The sequence below is a fragment of the Triturus cristatus genome, chromosome 10 (genome assembly GCF_964204655.1).
Source record: "Triturus cristatus chromosome 10, aTriCri1.1, whole genome shotgun sequence".
NCBI classification, from domain to species: domain Eukaryota; kingdom Metazoa; phylum Chordata; class Amphibia; order Caudata; family Salamandridae; genus Triturus; species Triturus cristatus.
Window position 1 is genome coordinate 992136032 of NC_140593.1, and position 23623 is coordinate 992159654.

The following is a 23623-nucleotide window of genomic DNA, read 5'->3' on the forward strand; positions in this document are numbered from 1 at the left end:
AACCAAACTCTCACTCTTGGAGTATCAACTCAAACCATGCCCCGTTCTCATTGTTTTTTTGCGACCCGAGCAGCAGAGCTCCCCGTATTAGCTCACAGGCATAGAAGGGCCCAGAAATTGGGCGACTCCAGCAGGCTGTCGTAGATAGCCCACTCCAGTTTCTACGGTCATCCACCAACAAAGAAGGGTGTACAGGCAGTCAACGGCAGCGGCATACAAAATAATCATTGCTGACCTATGACCCTGCCACCTGTAATTTCTTCTACAGTGTGTTTCTTTTGAATCTCTACCAATCTACATCTCCTCAGATGTACGAGACACACAGCAGAAACAGCAACAGACACACAGCAGAAACAACATACTGCAACAGACAAAGCAGCCAAAAAATAAATGTCCCTGATACGAATGGAGTTTTCTCCCAGTATTTAGGGGGTCATCTATTTGATTTCATGTTCAGGAGAGCCAGGCTTTCTATGGCGATCACAAACAAGAAAAAAGTATTTTAGAACATATGCCCTCAATAGGCAGGAAGGTCTGCGAAACTTCCATTGACAGTACAATGTCAGTCGGTCTAAGCTTTCCACTGCGGTTCTGTTGGCAAAAAAATGATGGCTCGCCGAATTCTAAATAGAGGGTGAAAACCAGGAGAGTGGCGGAGAGGGTGACCCTCCTCAAGCAACAACCACAATCCCTGTCAAGGTGAGCCACACGGGCCACTAAATCTAACTGTGCTTAGTAGCTTTGCACAAAAGCAATCAGGCTTAATTTAGAGGTAATGTGTAAAGTAATTTTGCAGCACAGAACCAGTAATAACGTGAAAACACAACATAAGAAAAAATACTGCACCTATGCCCCAAACGTCGACCAATCATCGTTCTTGGATCAACTCTCAGTGGCGCTGGCGCCGTACGTGTGTCTTCCATGGCTACTGGGTGGGGACTTTAACGCGGTGTTTGATACATCCCTCGACAGGTCATACCCGCCACTCCGCAGCACACAGGCGGTCTCAAACGCGAGAAATCTAGCGGAATGGTTGGCGCGCTGGGCATTATGCGATGTATGGCGTGCCCTGCATCCTAGCGATCGTCTCTACTCGTACTACTCGGCGGTACACGACCTTCATGTCCGCCTCGACAGGGTGGTGGGCTCTCCCTCATTGACCCCTTTGATAGCTCAGGCGGAATACTTAGGCCGGACCCACTCGGATCATAATCCGCTCCGGTTGAGTCTCTGCTGGGACCCGGGCAGACCTCCTGTTCCGACGTGGCGACTGCAACCTGCTGCTCTCGAAGATGCGGAGTTCCGTCCCTCGTTAGGCACAGCGATCGAGCAGTTCTGCGACCTCAACGAGGGAACGGCGGGGAATGCGCTGATGGAATGGGATGCCCACAAATCCACAATGCGGGGGCACTGCTTGGGTGCGACGTGGAATATCCGTAGGCAGCTCATGTTGTCGCTCGCTGCCCTGGAGTCGCGCCTTCTGCCGTGTGAGCGCCATGGTGAGGGAGGAGGTCGGGACTCGACTCGGCTGACGCGGCTCCGGACACGACATGCTGAGCTAATGGAGCGACTACGGTGTCATAATTATACTGCTCATTCGGCTTGGGTCCATGCGACATCTGATAGGGCGGGGCGGTTATTAGCCTGGTTGATCAGACAGGAGACGGCACATACACCAATAGAGTCTATCCGCGGGCCGGACGGGACACTGGAACATACGCAACGGGAAATCCACCACATACTGACAGTGCATTATGCGGCCCTGTACTCTTCGACAGGGCGCAGGCCGGCACAGGATCTGGATCAGTTCCTGGAGGCCGCCTGTCTACCCAAGGTCCCGGGTGCCCATCAGGAGACGCTGGAGGCCCCCCTCACGTTGGAGGAGATAGGTGAGGCGGTAGCTTCATTGGCATCTGGAAAGGTGCCTGGGCCGGATGGACTTCCGGCGGAGTATTACAAAGCCTACCGGGAGTCCCTAGTACCTAGGCTGCATGCGCTATATCTCACGGCCCTTGAGGCTACCTTGCCTGCTTCAATGAGGGAGGCCTAACTGATCTCCTTGCTTAAGCCAGGACGTGACCCTACCAACTTGGGGTCCTACCGCCCCCTTGCCCTTCTCAACGCTGACTATAAAATCCTGGCCAAGGTCCTAGCGGAGAGGCTGACCCCAACGGTGCCAGTGTTGGTGCACAAAGACCAAAGTGGGTTTGTGCCCGAGCGCAGCACCTCTCTTAACCTGCGTCGTTTTTTCCGAGTGGCCACAGAGGGAGCGCAGAATTGGCCGAGAGCGGGCTGTTTGGTATTGGACCTTGAAAAGGCCTTCGACTGCCTGGAATGGGGGTATCTGGTGGCAGCACTGTCACATTACGGGCTGGGCCTAGGGTTCCTCCAAATGGCGGCGCTCCTTTATAGAAATCCTGTGGTGCGGGTGAGAACTGGCCCGTACATCTCCGACGCCATCCGATTGGTCGTGGCACCAGACAGGGGTGCCCTCTCTCGCCACTTCTCTTTGCGCTCGCAATAGAGCCTTTGGCTGCTACCCTGCGGAGAGTATTGGCAGATGGCGTTCCAATGGGCGACGCGACTCATCAGGTCTCCTTATATGCGGTTGACCTCCTGGTCTTCATCAAAGATGTGGGGTGCATCCCCGGGGACCTGGAGCGCGTCCTGACTGACTTTGCGGCGCTCACCGGACTACGAGTCAACGCAGCTAAGTCGTGCCTTTATACGTTCCGGGCTGATACACTGGACCCGCAGTACTGCTTAGGGGGGGTGCCAGTCAAGTGGCAACCGGACACCTTCCGTTATTTGGGCATCCAAATATATAGGCGACCGGCGGATCTGGTGGAGGGCAATCTGGGTAAGGCGGTGACGGCGGTCAGGGCCCAGATGCGGTTTTGGAGTACCCTTCCCCTCATGGTCACGGGGCGCATCGCTTTAGTTATAATGGTGGTCCTGCCCAGGCTCCTATACTATTTTGCTAACCTGCCTATATATATCCCGGCATCCTTCTTTACAACCTTGGAGCGTTCGCTCCGGGATTTTGTATGGGGTGGTGCACGCCACAGAGTGGCACTACCCAAGTTATACCTCCCCACGGGCCAGGGGGGACTTGCGATGCCGTGCTTTGCGCATTATTATTTAGCAGCGCAACTACAATGGGTGGCCAGGTGGCTGGCAGACAGGGAACGAGACGACACGGCGACCACGGAGCCCCCTATCCCTCTGGCTGACATTGTTGCATTGTTCCATCCGACCACAAGGGTGTTTAAGCCGGGGCCCCTACTCGTTAAAGTGGCCTATAAATGCTACCGCCGTGCCCTCTACCTGACCCGGAGGTGTATCCCTTATGCCCCTGCAGTGCCGATATAGAGGGTTCTCCTACTGGGCGGGGGGTGCTGCGCTCGGCTGAACTCGCAGATTGGCATGCGGCGGATCTTTACACATTGGGTAACCTATACCGCGATGGTGCTCTTGTCCCGTTCGCCTTGTTGGCGGAGGAGACGGGGTTACCGACTGGTCAATTCCTTTGTCACCGTTCGCTTAGCACGACGTTGGCGTGCCGATGGGGAGATCTCAAGGAGGAACCGGAGCAGCACCTAATGATGCAATATCTGCATGTCCTGGGGCGGGGGAGGCATCTGATACGCTGGTTTGCAGCTTCCCTGCGCACGCATGCGGCGACTGACTTGTCCCCGCTGCGCCGCAAATGGGAGACAGACCTGGATCGTCCCATGGCTGATAAGGAGTGGTGCAGAGCGCTGCAGGGCCCCACACGGATTCCCAGGAACATGAGGTTCCGTCAAATTCAATATTTTATTCTACACAGAGCATATCTCACACCTGAATCTATAAATAAGTAGTTCCACCGCGCAGACGCAAGTTGCCCACGCTGCAGGGCGCTGGACGCTGGGCTGGTTCACATGTTGTGGAGTTGCCCCGCGCTGGCTGTGTACTGGCGGATGGTGCACGAAGCACTGAGTACCTGCGCGGGTGGGCTGGCGTCGCCGGAGTGGTCGGTCTGCTTACTACACCTGTTCCGCAGAACCCCTTCCACGAAGGTTGCCGCTAGATTTTTTGATCTAGGTCTGGTGGTGGCGAAGCGGTTGATTACCAAACGTTGGAAGGCAGTGGAACCCCCCCGAGCGCGAGCATGGTGGAGCTCAACGCTGGTATGGGCGGGAGCTGAGGGCACGTCCCTCCTGAGGGAGGAAACGGTGGGCCTCAGGCGCACACCAATAGCACACCAGTGGCACACATTCTTGCAAACCCTGACGCAATTAGATTGGGACACCCTGAGACCCTGTGACACGCACAATGGGGATCCACTTACTGAGGAAGGGGGGGCGGAGGCCGAGGTGGGAGTCGGGCATGACCTGGATCATGCAGGCCTTAGCTGATTAGGAGAGTTGCCGGGGAGCGGAGCGATGCTATCAATAGAGCTGTCTGCGCGAGGGGATGGGGGGGTGATGGAAAGGGGTCGGGCCGGGGGACGGAACGTGGTGATGGTATTACATATGCCAAAATTGCTGCTGTTGATGTTATGTTGAGGCTCTTCTTGTTCTGCCCTGTTTTCTTACTGTTTAAGGGAACTGTTTAGAGGTATACAACAGGGAACTACGGGAGGTTTATGAGTGGCTCCTTCAGGGGAAGCTCCCCAATGGAGTGAGAGCAAGCGGGGACCGTTGAGATAATGGTATTGCCCAGGAGACCTGTAATGTTCGCTTTCCCCAACCAGTGAGGGCAACACTTGATCCTGTTTGTTATCGAACTCATGCCTACAGATGTATCTTTGGTATTATTTCGATTATTAACATTCAAATTGTTTAACTGTATATGGCCCTGTGCTTACATCCACAAAATGCCAATAAACAGATTTCATAATAATAAGAAAAAATACTGCACTATTTTAGAAAACCAGAGTAAACTTTGATAAATAAAATGAGACCAAAACAACAAACATCCAATCATTCGAAACGGAGATAGGCAATTTCAAAGAGGTAAGCATAGCACCTAAAAGCAGAAAGCGCCACACGCGGTTTTCTTGTCTTGCTAGACCGTGGGAAAGTCACTAGTTTAGGCCGGCCATTTTGAAGCGTGGGCAGCAGGATACAGGGAACAGGTTAGTCTTTGAAAAAGTTATCTTCTCAAAGTTCGGCGCGAAGAGTACAGTTCACGGGAGAGGAGGCCTTTGGAACTGCGTCACAGATGGTCATCGCCATAGTGCAAAGGTCCTATCAGGTGTCACGGATTGTCGTTCCTGGAATTTCGCATTGACTGTCACATCTCGTGTTGCCGTCGTCGCTGGTGGTCGCTGTACTGTATACAGTTCAGTCCACCTGAGCTTCGCATTTGGGGTTGTCACAGGTGGCAAGAAATCGCAACTAACTTCAAGATTTCTCCCTGTGACTTCAGAGTAGTGCACTCTGATGCCAACAAGGGGCCCAGGACCTGGGGAGGTGCCTCTAGGGGATCAGGAACTGACTTTAGCAGATGCCTGCATGGCTCCAGCAGGTCCAGTTGTAGAAAGATAGCTGGGGAGTTGGAAGGCAGGGCTCTGAAACCTTGTGTTCCTGTAACTCAGAACAGGAGGTCAGTCAGCAGATCCTTGAAGTCAATTCGCCTGGGATGAAGGGAGCAGGTCCACTCTTCCTTCTCAGAAAGCAGGGCAGGACTCAAGCACCAGGGCAATCCTCTGGCAGGACAACAGTCATTCTTTTGTAGTTTACACAGGTCCAGAAGTATACTGAAAAGTGGGTCTGAGGGTCCTATTTTTAGGTCTCGCCTGACCCAGCGCATGCGCTGGTCTGGCGAGACTTTTTGAGAGGGCTCCAAAAAGTGCTACAGGCCAGCCTAGAGCTACAGTGCATGTTCACGGGCGCGCACACCGCGCTTGACCACGATTACCTTCGCGGCCGCACGGCCGCTTTGATGTTTGATCGCGAACGTGATCACTTTCGAGGCCGCACGGCCGCTTGGCATAGCCAATAGGTCTCGCTTTTGGGACCTTATAAGTATTTAGTTATGCAACTGTTGCATGGCTAAACACTTATAAGGTCCCAAAGGCGAGACCTATTGGCTATGCCAATGCTTGTTGTACTTGCCTGCCAACTTTGAAGTGGAAGAACTTCCTGGAGTCCCCCCCTAAGATGGTTCTGGAAATTCCTTCCTCCCTGCCCTGGTCCTAGTATGTCTGGGGTGACAAAAGGTTAGTGCGAAGTCCCTTATGTCTTTGTGTGTGTGCGGAGGCAGCTCCATTAAAATGTAAGTGGGGGCGTGCACAGCTCCACTTCTATCTTGCCAGGATGACTCACCTTTCCAACACCCAGTTGCCTTTTGTTTTACAGTCTAGGAAGAATACATAAAGTCCAAATGTCAACTACACTTAATCATGTGACAGAGGATTCAGGAGCCAAATGGTTAGGCCAGGAAAATGCCAACTTTGTAAAAGTGGCATTTTCAGAAATGTAACTGAAAATCCGCCTTTACCATTAAAGAGGATTTTAAATTACAATTCTCTAGACACCCAGCATTATATTTCTACCTGTTCCCAAACAAAAGTTTTCACTTATGAAATGTAATGAGCTAACTCAATGTTATCCTATGGGAGAGGTAGGCCTCCCAGTAGTGAAAAAAAGACTGAGTTTTTTTACTACCACCACACATGTAAAACTTGAAAGTACATGTCTAACTTTTTTATTACAATGCACCCTGTGCTATGGGCTGTTTATGGCCTACTCCAGGGGTGACCTATATGTAGTAAAAATGGGGTTTTTGGCTTGGCAAATGGTTTATTTTGCCAAGTCAAACTGGCAGTTTAAGACTGCTCACAGGCTGCAACGGCAGCCCTGAGACATGTTTAACTGGGCTACTTGAGTGGGTGGCACAATAAGAACTGCAGGCCACTAGTAGTATTTAAATTACAGGCCCTAAGTACGTGTAGTACCACTTTACTAGGAACGTATAAGTAAATTAAATGTGCCAATGGATGTAAGCCAAATTTTACCATGTTTAAAGGAGTGAGCACAAGCACTTTAGCACCGGTTAACAGTGGTAAAGTGCAGAGTCCTAAAGCCAACAAAACGAATTTCAGCAACAACAGGAGGGAAGAAGACAAAACATTTAGGGGAAGACAACCCTAAGGTTGCCATGTCTAACAGGTATTTTTAGGGATTCCTGCTTATGTGTCTCTGGTCTTGTTGGAGAGTGGTCCTTGAATGACAAGGTTGACAGGACACAGTTCCCCTTATCAGGGCCATGCCTCTCCATTTTGTGTCCTACTATGTGACACACTAATGAACATGTAGCCCTCTTAACCTTGAATTATCTTGACACAGAGACCACAAAACTAAAGATCCAAGGTTTGGTTTAAAACAGGTCACAAATGGATGTACATTTCCTACAGGTTACATGCTAATTTTCTTTAATTTTGTTGAGGGGTAGACCCATAAGCACATTTTTTACTAATGTTGTGTGAAGGCAATTTGTTAGCGTATCACTGTTAAGCACCAGCGGAGATGGGGTGGACATATATCGAACGGAACATCAGGCAGCTTCAATTGGTTACAGTAAAGCTGATAAGATAGGACATAACTGCTCGAGAAAGAGCTGGAAATGCAGAGCCCAGAGCCCCTAAACCCCCAAACCATCAAAGTTGAAGCCGCATGGGGACGTCACAGTCAGCAATGTCAAATGTTTTCACTCTCTGCTATTTTGTGAGAGGAAGGGACACGTCTAAATTAGCTGAGACAAACAGAATGGTGTATGCTTTGGATCAGTCCTAGCATGACACTCATTTCTATGGATTCGATGACGACGAGGACCTGTACCTGGTCCCGCCTCACTCCAATGGGAAGCCCGTTGGACAAAAGCAATAACGCATTGTCTTTTAGTGCAATATACTCTTTTTTAGCCAGAGGAGTGGGTGCAAATGGCAGGTAAAGAAGTAGTTTAGTTTTTCCTCTTAATCCTTTGTGTAAGTTGAAAACAATCTTCCTGGTAGACTTTACAATACTAGCAAAGCTTGTTTTAAGTGTACGCTTCTGTCAAGCGTTTGTGGGCTTGCAGGACAGAACACAGAAAAGGGGCACTTTCTCTATAAGCCAGTTTTTAGCTACTGTTGTTTATACGACAACACCACTTATAATGCAAAGAGGATCTTCCTGACCTCCAGCTATTTTTGCATGAAGACAAAGGGGCTGCTTTTTAATTCTGAATTCGCTCCTTGTTTGCTCTTGTATGTTTTATCATTTTCACCCATTCTAAATGCTTATGGAGTTGTGGCGTTTTATCAACTGCTTTAAGAAACTATAGTGAATGTTGCACTCTACAAAATTAAACAAGTTAAAGGAAGAGAGCAACAGTGACCCCTGTGGCTATGAGCGGAGCTGCAAGTACGCCCCTCTTAAGCACTGGCCAGTGCTTTTATACTTGTGACTGGCTAACAGATGTGAAATATGGTGGCCTCAATAATGGGACGGTGGAGAGGTAGCAGACCTATCTAAAATGTGAGGGCCTCAAGAAAGGAAATTAATTCTATCAAAAGAAAATGAAAATTTAGTACCCCAGGTTTCAGACATTACATTTTCAGTGGAGTACTGCAAAGATATATAGGATATGGTCTTTGGAAAAATTCATAAAGTAAGGCACAATAAAGAAGCTGCCCCAGATCATTTAAGGTGATCCTGTAATGCTTCCCCTTATAGAACAAGGTCAAGAGGTACATAATTTGGGCTGAATTCAATAGCTAATGTAGACAAAGTCAGATTGTGGGTGGAAGTCTTAAGTATGTAAAAAGCATCCCCTTTCAGCTACATCTGGGAACTGTTCCTGGCCTTCCCGCGCCCCACAATTTACCCCCGAAGCAACATTTTCGAATGCACACAACCAGTCCTTACCAGTGAAGCCATTCTGATTCTTGTAGCTCAATACAGGTTGAAACTGCGAGTGTGACGTGGGTATGAAGTTATGGCCCAGGAGCACTCCCTGCTGTGGTTGCAGCGGTGGCTGTTGTTGCGGAGGTGGAGCCTGCTGGGGTGGTGGATGTTGCAATTGCTGCTGGTGCTGCAACTGCTTCAACTGATCCGGTTGTTGCACCTGTTTATGTTGCTGTTTTTGTTGCAGATGTGCTTGTTGAATAGGCGGCGCCTGCAACAGTGGGGGCGGCTGGGGTGCAGCAGACGTCTGCATAGGCTCGTCTTTGACTTGGAGGGATGGCGGCCCTGCGGAGGGCATGCTCACGAGTTGCGGAGGGGAGGTGGCCTGCTGCTGCTGTGGTGGTGTTTGGAAACTTGCCAGTGATGACTGGTATACCTTGACAGGGACCACAGGTGAAGGATCAGTGCTCCCCAAAAGGCTGTCGAGAGAGGTGGGCAGCGCGCTGCCTGGCCCTGAGAGACCCATCAGCGGACTGGGTTCTTGGTGCATGGGCGCACTGCCATTCATGAAGGGAGCATCAAAAAGGCCAGAGAAATCATTCTCCTGGTTGATGAGCTGCAGCATATCTGAAAAGAGAATGCAAAGATAGTAGGTTTAATTTGTTTATTTTTATATTGTGCTAATATAAACTAGTGTTGTCACCTTGTTGCACATGCACAAAAGGTTATCAATGGTATTCTGCAAGATTGTTGAGTTGTCTAAATCAACCTACAAAAATATTGAATCCAGAATATTGACTCCCTACTACAGAGGTACTATTCCTAGCTCCATATCTACACACTTTTAAATCACAGATTAAAATTGCCCAAAATCTGGTTATTTTCTGCATCCATTAGAGTAAAGTCACACTCCTGTGATTTCATTTAACGCAACTTACTAAGATCCTGCCATAATTCCATTGGCTTCTGGTAGAATCTAGAATCAAATTCAAACTGGCATGTATAATACTAAAATACGGTCACAATTTACAACTTGCACGTTAAAGTTGCTCTTCCATAAACCTCTCTAGTGGTAGTAAAACCCCAAAGAGCAACACATGCTAACACTGGAAATGAAGATATTCAAAATAAATCCCGCGACATCTAAATCCCATATTGGAGCAGACCTATCTCTGTGGAACACCCTTCCAGAAGAAATGAGATGTAAAGATGTGTACCTAAAGTGTACCGGGAAGTGTCTATAGCATTCAGACAAAGCTACAGCCCTCTCAGTGTGCACAACATTTCAATCAAAACTGCCAACTCAGATAGCATTACGCTCATCCATGAGCACCGTGCAGTTCTGCAAAGAACATGTGCCCCAAGTCTGTTTAGGCGAACTATGGGGCATATTATCAAGCTCGGCGTTAAAATTATCGCCGCTTTAGCGGCAGAACTGCCGCTAAAGCGGCGATAATGGGCTTGATAATATGCCCTTGAGAATTCCCATAGAAGCCCATGTTGACACCAGAACATGGGCTTTCTCATGGGAGTTCTCAAGGGCATATTATCAAGCCCATTATCGCCGCTTTAGCAGCAGTAGCGGCGATAATTTTAACGCCGTTTCTTGATAATATGCCCCTTTGACTTTTCTTTAAAAAAAAATTGTCACCCTTTTCTGATATTTGTTTTCCTTTTGTGAGGGCACAACAGCACCCCAGGCACTTCTACTGGTCCCCAGCAGCTGTTTGCAGCGCACCGTGTGCCATGTGCACACTGCAAGCAGCCGCGATCTTGCACATTTGTGTTGTAAACAATTCCAAGAGCGCTGCCCTCTCGCACATGTGAAGAAACCCTGGGGGGGAGGAGGTGTGTGTGTACCCCTTGTCATCCAGCGGTTTATTTAAATGTCATTAAGAGTTTGATACTGCCCAATTGACAACCGGCCAGTCCACTTCAGCCAATGGTTTCTTGCACTTTGAGTAACAACATTTGTCCTAATCATATGTGCACAAATACGTACAATGAAATTTACTCAGTGCCATGACTTGCAGGCCTATACTTTGTCAAGGCTTTCTCCTTCCGTTCTTCATTTTTTTTTTTGTTTCAGTCAACCTTTAGTGCCTAAACTATTTTTTCAGGTGACAGTACTTTTAAGCCCTTTGTACCAATTCTTTGCACAAATATGAATCATGTTTTCCTGTGCTGCAAATGAAAACTAAAAAGAGTTTCTATATCTGTTGTAAGTACACCTGTTTGCTAGGGAACACAGATACTGATACAATTATATGCAATGGTTGTTTGGCAGCCATCTTTGAATGCCGTTTTCTTTGAGAAAATATCATCCGAATTTGACTACATTGGAGTGTAGAAAAGATGCATTATGATGTCATGTATGTATTATTTGTATGTGACAAATCTACCTAGGAAGCAACTGAGCGCTGTATCTAGAACGGGATTTGGAAACAATATTAGAACATGGACATCAAGGAGAGAATTACACCATGATTTGACACACATTTTATATTTTTAGGCACTGGATGTTGAACCAAGCGTAATGATAGATGAGCATGCCATATTTAAGTCTGGCGTTAGACAAGACCTTCTGATTCTACAAAACTTATATTTATGATATACTTACTTATAGGGGCTTCAGTGAGCCCCTTCTCCCCCCCCCCCCTCGCTACAGCATACAACATGGGGCAGTAGGCCAGCTCATTTGAGCCACTGGCTAACTTCACTGTAAGTGATGGCATTCTAATTTTCCGCAAGGAGTCTATTATCACACAAGGTAGTTCTTTTGGCAATCTGTGCTTTTTGAAACCAAAAAATAGTCTTGCTCCTTGCCAGCATTTTTTAATATTAGTGATAGTCTGGCAGCTCATCCAACAATAACATTCATAAAACCCACTACAAAACAAGTGCCGAAAAAGCCAAAAGGCAGACAGGTCAACGCCGTTGCCTCGACCTGCTTCAACACCCTCGGCATCCTCCGGAAGACCTTCAAATGGATCCCCTCCCGAATCAAGGAAGACCGTCACCCACAAACTCATAACCAGCAGACTGGACTACGGAAACGCCCTCTACGCCGGGATCAACAAGTCTCTGCTCTGCAAACTCCAGACCATACAGAACACCGCAGCCAGACTGGTCCTCGGCATCCCTCAACATGAAAACATCATCCAACACCTGCGAAACCTCCACTGGCTCCCTGTTGTGAAGAGAGTAAGTTTAAAGATACTCACCCACGCCTACAAATGCCTCCACAACACCGGACCACAATATCTCAACAATATAATCTCCCTCCACGTGCCAAAGAGAAACCTCCAATCTGCCAACCTTTCCCTCGATGAAACCCCGCGCACCCACAGAGCAAGAACGGGTGGCAGAACCTTCTCCTACATCGCGGCAAAGACCTGGAACGAGTTCCCGGTCGACATCAGATGCGGCCCCACCCTGCACATCTTCAGGAAGACCCTCAAGATCTGGCTCTACGACTGACGGGAGCTGCTCCCCACCCCCCTAGCGTCTTGAGACCCTCACAGGCGAGTAGAGCACTTTAAAATTCCCTGATTGATTGACACCCAACGCCAGAGCTATTACATTTGTCGACAATTGCTTATTTTGTTTTGCCTCTGAAGAATGAAACAAGCATTGGCAAAGCCAATAACTTGCTACTCTTTTTTAACAGGTGAGACCGATTGGCTCTGCCTGTACTGCCTGTTCTGCCTGTACTTGTACCGAACATGACTAAGCATTTTTATTTTTGCGCGGGATAAGAAGGCAGTCATGCCAAAAGTAATTTGAAAAGAGTAGAACATTTAAATCAGGATCTTGGGAATGCAAAATACAGCACAATGGTAGAGAACTGGCCAGTTCCCAAACGATTCCAGGAAAAGACATATTTGTAGGCTGAAAGGACAGGCACAAAAGAGGTTTCACTGTGATTCAATAAACTTTAACTACATTTTCAAACCAAACATCCCTCTGGGTACAGAGTATACCGCCCCAGCTAACTAATCAATGCTGGCTTTAAAATATTTGATTTGGTGCCGGCCAACTGGCTACATCATGATCCAACCACACTATCCCCTATAACCAATCTGGCTTCATCCTGGCTCGTGTCAGTGCTCTTAAAGTACAAAAACTGTATGCAGTCCACCACTACGACTGAAGCAATCTTTGATTTCGACCTCTGGCATAGCTACTTTGGACACAAGAAAGGTGATTGGCTCACTCAACGAACTGAGTTCTTATGTTACGTACTTTGCAGGTCCTGAGACTGGGTTCTACTTTGCTGACATCGAGTGGTTTGCAGCACGGAATAGTCACAGCCCCTGTCCATACTAGTGCCACGAAATCACAACGCATCGGAATTGGGCAACGAGATGAGTTGTCACCTAAGCTGTTTGCTTCTCTCCTGAATAATGTTACTTAATCCAGCCCCAGTGGCGTAGGAACTGGCTCAGTCACTATTATCTCTCTTTCTGTCAATTACATTTTGTTGTAACTTACTGACCCAGCTGCCACTTTTACTAACATCTCATCAATTCTAGAAATGTTTAGGCCCTTACCGGACTTAAAGTACATTGAACCAAATCTGAATTTTCCCACTTGCACATATCACTCAGGAGTCTCTCTCGCACATGTCCTTCATTTGGGCACATAAGGGGATCCATAAAAGCAGTATACATTTCAGGGGCACACAATCTAAACAGTAAGGTACATTGTTTTGAAAGATGCTTCCTCTCCCCTCCTGAGCCGCACAGGTCGCTAATACACCCTACCTCCTGGTCTAGGGCTCCATGTAACAAACTAATGCAACCTGGGAGCTGTGGGGAGGTTCACCTCAACAGAAATGAAGTACCAGATAACAGTGCACTCTAAATGGCAGTCTGAGGTTGGAAATATTGTGTCATTTAAAGGTAAATTCCTCAAAGTTAGAGAAGCTGGTGTGCTAGGACAACCAGATGGCTCCATCAAGGCAATTCCCCAAGCAGGGATTTCCTTCTACAAATCAGCAGACGTGTCCTACTGGCTGAAGTGAAATGACTACAACAACCACAATGCACTTTTTTCTTAACTGAAAGACCAGGACTAGAGCTGGGAATGGTAAACTGACTTTCACAATCACATTGAATATTCAGAGCCACTAGTGGAGTTTGTCCAACTCCTGGAAACTATTTTTTTCTCAACCTATTTATTTATTACCTCTTCGAGCAGGTGCAATGGTGCCAGGGGATTGCAATCCCAGCCACTTGCCTTGGTGCATACTTTTACCAATTTCAGGACTTTGTGACCTTGCAAAAAAGTGATATAATCCAAAATAACACATTAACTAGGAATGTGCATTTGTTTGGTTAGTTGTTTGCAAGACACACAAGCTTCTTTCACTGAGGATACAGCTTAACTGTTAAGAGATTCACTCCATACAGAAAAGAGCAAGCTCCCTTTGCTGCTCACCATTCATGAACAGAAAATTATAACTGATCTGTACCACAAGCCTACATTTGGCCATTTGCATCTAAACTGGACTTCATGTCACCCACACCACACTAAACTCAGCATCGTCTACAGCCAAGCACTCTGTAAAGACCATCTACATGAGCTTGCTACATTATTTAAAAGGCGAGGCTATCCTCTGCATCTCATACCGCAACAAATTGGCAAGTCTTTGCAGTTACATAGGGAAGCACTTATTAGGAATACCAACAACAGAAACAGAATTCCATTTGTGATTGACTATCATCCACAGAAATATAATGCAAAAAACATTTCCCATACTGTCCACTTATGAAAAATTGCAAAAGGTTTTTCCAGAACCGCCAGTCAATGCTTACAGCAGAGCTTCCAATTTACAATCTCTTTTTGTGAGAGCTGAACTCCAGCAAGCTGTTACAATTGCGGGGGTTCATTGCTATGACTCTAAAACGTGCATCACATGGGAATACCTTTTACAAACATCATCAGTAACTAGTTCTGTTACAAGATGGACCTTTGGAATAAGACAGCATCTTACATGTCACTCAACATGCGTTATTTATGTGATTCAATGCCAACGCAAAAGTTGTAGTAGGCCATACTGTGAGTGACCCCCATACACAATTCAGGAACCACAAATCGGCAATAATTAATAAGAAATAATTCATAAGAAACTTGACCAGCCTGTAGCCAATCATTTTAACCTTGTGGATAATTTACTATGAGATTTGAAGATTTTCTTTGTGTCTTAAAGGAAGAACTTCTGGACTCCAAAGAAAACTTCTGGATGAACCATTTAAAATCACTGCATCCAGATGGACTGACCATCACTGACGATACCTCCTGATGACTGCATATCTCAAGGAATCCCAGGACTGCATTGATTCCACATTCCAAATGGAATCTTCACTCATAATGCTTTTTGAAATTCCAGCAGTGTCATCTGTGCAGCCACTGAGCAAACCATCTTGTACTACTGTGGATGGCGTAAGCTGAAACGTTGTAGTAGAAATATATTTATGTTCTTTGTGTGTCCATCTGTGTGAACACCTTCATTTTTGGAGGATAGATAGATAGATAGATAGATAGATAGATAGATAGATAGATAGATAGATAGATAGATAGATAGATAGGTTTGTGTATGTGCTGGTGAATAAAGTGCATTTCAGGGCAGAATTGCCACTAGCAAGTTTTTCCAAGTGTCTGATATCTAGACAAGAGTCCATAAGCCCATGCTCCCACAAAACGCTAGGGGCGTTGCAAGAGCTACCTAAATGACTACCATATAACACTTTGAAGCCTTTCCACTCAGAATACATAATAGTTTAGTGCCCAGCGTGCACAGGCATGGTTTGCTTTCCCCAATGCAAACAGGACTATAATAACCAGAGTAGAAACTAGAAAGAATTGTTGCCTTTCGGTAAATGTAGTTTTGCTTTTCCCATTACAAATACTGGACTACAAATATGAGACTAGGAAAAAGGAAGGACAAGATGAACCCCTAAACTCTCAGAAACTGTCGATCTATCCCTCTTAATAGCACATCCTACTGAGACCTGGTTTTTCCTGTTAGAAATGCAGCCCTATAAATTACCAGAAATTAATAAAGGACTAGGTGACCTACTCACACTTTACATGATGCAACTTGAGATCCTTGAGAGCTACAGGATGAAGTGTACCTAGAAGGAAAAACATGTATACCTTCAAATGTGCACTCCATGGCTAGGCAGCCTTGCACACGAGAAGCCGGGGGCCTGGGTCACTGCGGCCTGCTCTGGGGGCAGCCTCCACCTCTGGTGCACAATAGAGCCAGAGACCTGCGCTGGTTATATATATGCTTTATTATTTCCTGTGTGCCTCTGCTTGCCGCCTCCCCTGCGCTCACTCCCTCGCGCCGGCTCCCGCCTCCCTGAAGACGGAGGGCGGAATACTGAATCACGGCTTTGGGATGAGGTGATCGCTCTGGGCCAATGGAGGGCCGCCCTGCTCGCCTGCCTCTATCTGGGGCTGCCCTCCCTCGGCTGGCAGGCCTGGGGCCTTCCCCTGGCTGCAGACTGAGCCCGAGAGGTGACCAGCGGGGGTTACTGCAGGGCATTGCTGGAGTAACCCTTTCACTGCCTTCGCGCCGAGGTTACTCTAGGCCATTGCCGCGCGCCGAGGCAGCCGTAATGGAGGCCCGAGAGCGCGCACCGCGTGCAGTTTCGCTTTGAATAATTTCAGCAGGTGTCTCAGGAAGTAAGTAAGATGTGCTTCACACAAAGTCCATACTTAGTTCCAAAGGCGTGGGAACTCGCAAAGACCCCCTCCCTCCGAAAAGTATGATCTGTGGGGGGGCCAAGAGTCGAATCGATGCCAGAGTGTACGGTGGGCATTGGGGAAGCGCAGCAAGTTCATGGTGCGGACAGGAAGTCATGGAATTATTTTGAGGAGGTCATTTCATACTACCTCTAAATGACGCCCCTAATCTCTATAAGAGTAATAGGTTAGACAATACTGCGTTAGGTTTTATCTGAATTGCTATCCCTCTATTGCACCTTGGGGTAACTTTCCTTTGCTACCTTGGGAGAGTCAAGTGCAAACAAGCATTGGCATAGCCAATAGGTCTCGCCTTTGGGACCTTATAAGTGTTTAGCCATGCAACAGGTGCGTAAGTAAATACTTATAAGGTCCCAAAAGCGAGACCTATTGGCTATGCAAAGCGGCAGTGAAAGTGATCGCGATCACGATCAAACATCACAGTGAAAGTAATCGCGGTAAAGCGCGCCCGTGCACATGCACTGTAGCTCTAGGCTGGCGTGGTAGCACTTTTTGGAGCCCTCTCAATAAGTCTCGCCAGACCAGCGCATGCGCTGGGTCAGGCGAGCCCTAAAAAGGAAGGGGCATATCACCAAGGGACAGCGATAAATAACGCAAAGCTTATCGCTTTTGTATTTATCGCCGTCCATCTCTGAAATGTATCGCCCTGGTAGCGCGTTATTAACAACGCGTTTCTCCAGGGCGATAAAAATTCCAGCGATAGCGGGGAAATCGCTGTTTTGCAGGGAACATCGCTGGAATTTTTGCGATAACCTTGCTGATACAACCCTGTGGTCGTATCAGCATAATCCACCCCCAATGTTAGGGATAGGTAAGTCAGCATTTTAGCAGACGTTAGGGCATATCACCAAGGGACTGCGAAAACGCAAAGCGCGCTTAGCACTTTTTTATTTATCGCCGTTCATCTCTGGAATTTATCGCCCTGGTAGCTTGTTACTAACAATGCGTTTCTCCAGGGCGATAAAAATTCCAGCAATAGCGGGGAAATCGCCGTTTTGCAGGGAACATCACTGGTTTTCCAGCGATGTTCCCTGCAAAACGGCGATAACCTTGCTGATACGACCCTGTTGTTGTATCAGCATAATCCACCCCCAATGTTAGGAATAGGTAAGTCTGCATTTTAGCAGACGTTAGTTTTTGGCGAAACCAGCGGTTTTCTCCAAAAACTAACGTCTGATTAAATGCTGGGGCAGCCTTGTAAATATCACGATGTGCACACCAGCGATATTTGCAAGGTTGTACTGCCCAGTGACGCCCACTTTGCATCTCATTAGAGATGCAAAGGGAGGCGTCGGGTAAAAGGGTGCTAACATGCGCCAATGCATGTCATCACCTTCTTGTAAATAGGGTGAAAAGATTATCTACGCTTTTTTGGCTTTTAAAGCCAAAAAGCGGAGATAATGCCCTTGTTAATATGCCCCGTTAGTTTTGGGCGCAAACAGCGGTTTTCTCCAAAAGCTAACATCTGCTTAAATGCTGGGGCAGCCTTGTAAATATTGCGATGTGCACATCAGCGATATTTGCAAGGTTGTATGCCCAGTGACGCCCACTTTGCATCTCATTAGAGATGCAAAGGGAGGCGTCGGGTAAAAGGGTGCTAACATACGCCAATGCATGTTATCACCCTCTTGTAAATAGGGTGAAAAGATTATCTCCACTTTTTTGGAGATAATTCCCTTGTTAATATGCCCCCCAGTTACTTGATGTTAGACCTGGCACCATTGGCGTGAGTCTCCCTTCCTTTTTTCGCTGAGTCTCCTCTGTTTTTGCTGGTTATAGATGCTCTGGGCGCTGTGCCGCTGCCATTCAGTGCCACAGCGCGAATGCTCCCTTTGTAAAGATGACACATGAATTGGTACATCCATGATTGGCTTATTCAGTTTACCTGTTAGTCCCTAGTAGCGTGGCCGGTGTGTGCCCAGGGCTGGTAAACCGAATGCTGCTGGTGGGCCTGCAGCACTGGTTTGTGCCACCCACAGAAGCAGCTTGTAAAGTGTGTCTCAGACCTGCCACTGCAGTGTCTGCGTGCAGTCGAGAACTGCCATCTTGGCTGTGAAGTGCACCCGCTTCCCAGCCCCTAAAACCTTCCCTTGGCATCATGTAAGCCCCCCTTATGATAGGGCGCATTGTATGTGTAAGGTAGGACATGCCCTGTTGTATGTAGCATGTCCTAGTAGTGAATTACACCCAATTTCGTTTTTCACTACTGTAAGGCTACCTGTTCTCCATAGGCCAGAATGGGAGGTCTGGGCTATTACATCCTATAGTCCTAACTGACCCTCAGAACATGGTAGGAAAACGAATCTAGTATGCCTGAGCTCAGAATATTAAAATACATCTTTTAGTGAAGGTTATTTTTATATTCTGTGTTTGAAACTACCACTTTTAGAGTATAGGTACTTTCTTGCCTAAGCCTTCCAGTTGCTCTGCTATTATGTGTATTGGCTGTCTGGTTTTGGAGGGACAGGGCAGGCTGAGTCAGACCTGGGTTGAATAGAGCGACCTGCCTAGGTGTGAGGGGAGGGGTAGCTCCTGCACTTGAATAGGGCTGTGCCTGGCAAGGTGAAAGCTGGCTCCACCTCCCACTGTGCGTCTGAGGCAGACCCCCCTCTTTCTGAAAGGAAGGATGCAGCCTGATCAACAAAGTGCTCCAGGGCTGGGCAAAACTGGTTCTGGCTGGGTTCAGAGGCTTGGGACCCCTAAGAACAAAGACTTTGGGGGTATAAATATTTGTGCACAAACCCCTACAATTTGTATTGCTCCTGGATAACAAGAAGAACCTCTGTCCGTGTGGCTACAGGAATCTGCAAGAGAAGGACTGTCCTTGTGCCTTGTGTGCTGTTTCTGGGACTGGCCTGCAGCTGTTACTACTGGACTTCAAGAAGAGGAAAGGAACTTTGATTGGACTTTTATTTCTTTTGCTACAGCAACTACCCAAGGGCTAGGAGAGAGCTAGCCTCCTGCTGGAGTCTCAGGCACATCAGACTCCACCATCAGCCTCCTGTTTCCTCCCAGCGAGGATTACTATCTGCAGGTGAGGCTCCTGGGTGTTATAGGACCTCTATTTCTACTGTTGAGAAGAGAGCGCTGAAAATCGTCGCTAACCTCCGTTAGCGAGCCGCTGCAGCTGGTGAGCGTGAGATAAATCGCCGCTCCGCTGTCGCCGAGCGCTCGCTAACCCCGAAGATCGTCGCAGCACCTGTCTGCGGGCCTGAAAACGCCCGCTATCCGAAGATCGTCGCAGCACCTGTCTGCGGGCCTGAAAACGCCCGCTATCTGAAATCATCGCAACAGGATCATCGCAGCGTGGACGCCGAGCGTTCGCCATTTTCCCCGCATCGAATCCGGATCGTCGCTCCCTCGCGGAGCGCCATCTTTGTCAACGCAGCAAGATCGCACACGCAACAGGCTCGGTGCATCATCCTCCCTTCGCGGCAAGGATTTCATCGCATCACCGGCTTAGCGTGAGCAAGTTTGTCGCTTTGTCCTGCCCGCAACCCAGCGCATCATCCCCCCTCGCAGTAAGGATTCAACGCATCGCTGGTTAGCGTGAGGAAATTTCTCGCTACAACTCCTTAGCGACATTTTTGTTGCTTTGCTCCAGGAACCAGATACTTTGTGAGTAAAAGGGTCGCAGAGACCACTGCCTTGAACTAAACATCATTTTGTGCATCCTGAACTATTTTTCCTTGCAGCATTTCTAAAGTAATTATATTTTTATAGTATTGTGGATTTTTACTGTTATTGGTCTTGTGATTAAGTCTATATAAAAATACCTATTTTTCATAACTACTTGAGTGGTGTCCATTTGTAGTGTTCCTCATTATATTACTGTGTATGGTCATAAATGCTTCACACACTGCCTCTGAGATAAGCCTAGCTGCTCGTGCTACGTTACCACAGGGTTGAGCAGGGGTTGTCAAAGGGTGTAGGCTGCTTACTCTGACTTAGGAAGAAGGGTCCCTACTTGGACAGTGGCCAGCCATTGCCAACTAGAGACCCCCATTTCTAACATTGGTGGTCAGCGGTGAGGATCTGGACTTGCATTTGTGATTGCATACAGTAATTATAGTGTACACTACTAGTGAGTGCAGACCATAACACAACCACGTACGTTTTTGAGATTTTTGATTCTATTTTTGATCGATATTGCCAGTTATTATTACAATGGCCAAGCCCAGATCCAATGCCTCTGAGGATCTCTCCTGGGAAGAAGAGAAATTAGACACCTACAATGCCAAGCAGCTCAAATATTTTTGCAAACGCTTCACAGTCCCTATCACAGGTCTCACTAAAAGGGAAGAGTATTACAAGGCGCTGAAGGCATGGTTAGAAGCCAGGGATGCCCCAAAGAATGTAGAAGAGCCTGTGGAGGGAGGAGAGGATGCAGGAGAGCGGCAGGACGAAATTGTAGATTTGGTAGGGGACAAAGCAGTTTCCAGCCCGGGCACTAGTGTGTCCTCAAGGGGCCTGACTCCAGAAGAGATGGAGGACAGGGAGAGAGATAGGCGGCATAATATGGAGATGGCTAAGCTTAAATTGGATGGTCAGAGAGACCTAGAGAATAAGAAGTTGGAAGTTGAGATAATGAAGATGAAATTTGAACATGAGAGATTTTTGAGGGAGTTGGAGATTAAGGCCAAGAGTATTGAGATCTCCCCCTCTGGTGGCAGCATACCGGTAGTGCATAATGACAGTAGAGTGTATATACCTAAAGAGGTTATTAAGGATTTTCATAAAAGTGAGGATATTGGGCAATGGTTTGCCGCCTATGAATTAGCTATGGTGTCCCACCGGGTCCCTGAGAAGGATTGGGGAGCGGGGTTGTGGGGACGCTTTGTGAGTGAGGGGAGGGATACCTTGTTGGACCTACCCCCAGAAAGTAGAATGATTTATGCCCACATGAAGGAAGCTTTGATTACCCGCTATGGTTTGACCCCCGAAATGTACAGGCAGAGATTTAGAACTTGCAAGAAGATAGAGGGTACCACGTGGGTAGAATATGTGTCTTTTTTTGGCAGAGCAATGGAGCGCTGGGTAAAAGGCAGCAAAGTAGAAACTTTTGAGCAACTGTATGACTTGATTGCATGGGAGCATTTTTCTAGTAACTGTTTTCCTGAGCTACGCCAGCATCTGATAGATTGCAAGCTGACTAACCCTAGGAAGCTTGCTGAGGAGGCAGACCGCTGGGTGAGCACCCGGGTTCGCAAGGGTCCAGTGGGAGACTTCGCCAAAGGTGGGCAGGGTCCCCAGCAGAGAGGTGGGGGGGACAGGGGTAAACCAAGGGAGTTCCACCGAGGGCCCCAAGATAATTCCCAAGGGAACCAGGCAGTGGTATCCCAGCCTCCCCCAGATAAGAAGCCAGTGCCTCCAACAGGTAATCCTGTTCCAAGGAGGCCCCCTACTTGTTTTAAGTGTGGCCAGGTGGGCCACAGATACTTTGACCCCCAGTGTCCCCAAAGGGATACTCCTGCACCACCCCGTGCACCGCCCCGCCAGCTTGCTAGTGTAGCCCTGGGGGAGGAGGAGATGGGTGCCCATGGTGGGTGGGACCCCGTAGAATTGACCCTTGTCTCACTAGGAGACTTTGAAATGGTTCCTAAGCCTGCACTGCCTGATAACACTAAAAAATACCGGCAGTGGGTAACCATCAATGGCCATAGAGTGGAGGCTCTGAGGGACACAGGAGCCAGTGTAACTGCTGTCAACTCCCGGTTGGTGTCCAAAGAGCAGGTTGTACCCCATGCATTCTACCCAGTAGTGTCTGCAGACAACACAGAGAGCCACTGTGAGGTGGCTCAGGTTCCCTTTGAGTGGGGGGGGGGGGTCTCAGGAACTCTTCAGGTGGCTGTGAGGCCTGCCATGCCTGTGGACTGTCTGTTGGGCAATGATTTGGAGAACTCCCCGTGGGCTACGGTGGAGAAGAGAGCTCACTTGCAAATGTTGGGACTGCCTGAGTGGGCATGTGCTACCACTCGATCCATGGCAGCCAAAGAGAGTATTGAGAAAGACCTGGAGCCTGAGAATATGGCCCAGGTCCCTGCCTTAGAGGGAGGGGGCAGGGGGCGCGGGAAACCGGCCCCCTTGGTTCCCACGGCCCAGGAGGGAGCAGATCCGGAGGGGGATGCCCTGGAGCCTACCGGGGAGCAGAGTACCGACCTGGGGACCTGCCTGAGCTGACCCAGTGGCAGCAGGAAGGGGGGCCCACCAGGGAGGAGTTTTGTGAACAGCAGAGAACTTGCCCCTCTCTTGAGGGTATGCGGCAACAGGCTGCAGCCCAGGCAGCAGGTGATGTGTCCGGTTCACATCTGATTTATTGGGAGAACAGTCTCCTGTATAGCGAGCCTAAGGTTGCTGAACCGGGGTCAGCCCGTGTGCTGGTGGTACCCGGGTGCTTCAGAACCTTCCTACTGGGGTTGGCTCATGACATCCCATTGGCAGGACATCTGGGGCAGACTAAGACCTTTGAAAGGCTGGTCACCCACTTTTATTGGCCCCAGATGCGCAAGAGTTCAGATACGTATTGTAGGACCTGTGAGACTTGCCAGGCAAGTGGGAAGAGTGGGGGGAAGATCAAAGCCCCACTCCAACCCTTCCCAGTTGTTAGCACCCCATTCGAGCGAGTGGGCATCGACATTGTGGGGCCTCTGGACCCCAAGACAGCCATGGGCAACAGGTACATCCTGGTCTTGGTGGACCATGCCACCCGGTACCCTGAAGCCATCCCGCTCAGGACAGTGACGGCCCCCGTGGTGGGACGTGCACTGATGGGAATCTTCTCCCGTGTGGGGTTCCCCAGAGAGGTGGTGAGCGACAGGGGGACCAACTTCATCTCCCAGTATATGAAGTCCCTGTGGAAGGAGTGTGGGGTGACTTACAAGTTCACCACTCCTTACCACCCCCAGGGTAACGGTCTGGTTGAGAGATTCAACCGGACCTTGAAGGGCATGATCATGGGCCTAGAAGAGCCC

At 48.4% G+C, this 23623-nt stretch overlaps 1 protein-coding gene across 6 annotated transcripts in view; it reads right to left on the bottom strand.

Annotated features, from left to right (window-relative positions):
• SREBF1 (sterol regulatory element binding transcription factor 1) overlaps window positions 1-23623 on the bottom strand; it is a 109170-nt gene that overhangs the window by 54777 nt on the left and 30770 nt on the right. For 5 of the 6 annotated variants that reach the window (XM_085628943.1, XM_085628948.1, XM_085628942.1 and 2 more), the window contains exon 2: window positions 8898-9503. In XM_085628943.1, the coding sequence (XP_085485069.1) occupies window positions 8898-9503 (606 nt within the window). Of the gene's footprint in view, window positions 1-8897; window positions 9504-16037; window positions 16166-23623 lie in introns of those variants that run through there. The other variant, XM_085628944.1, reaches the window with a different exon arrangement.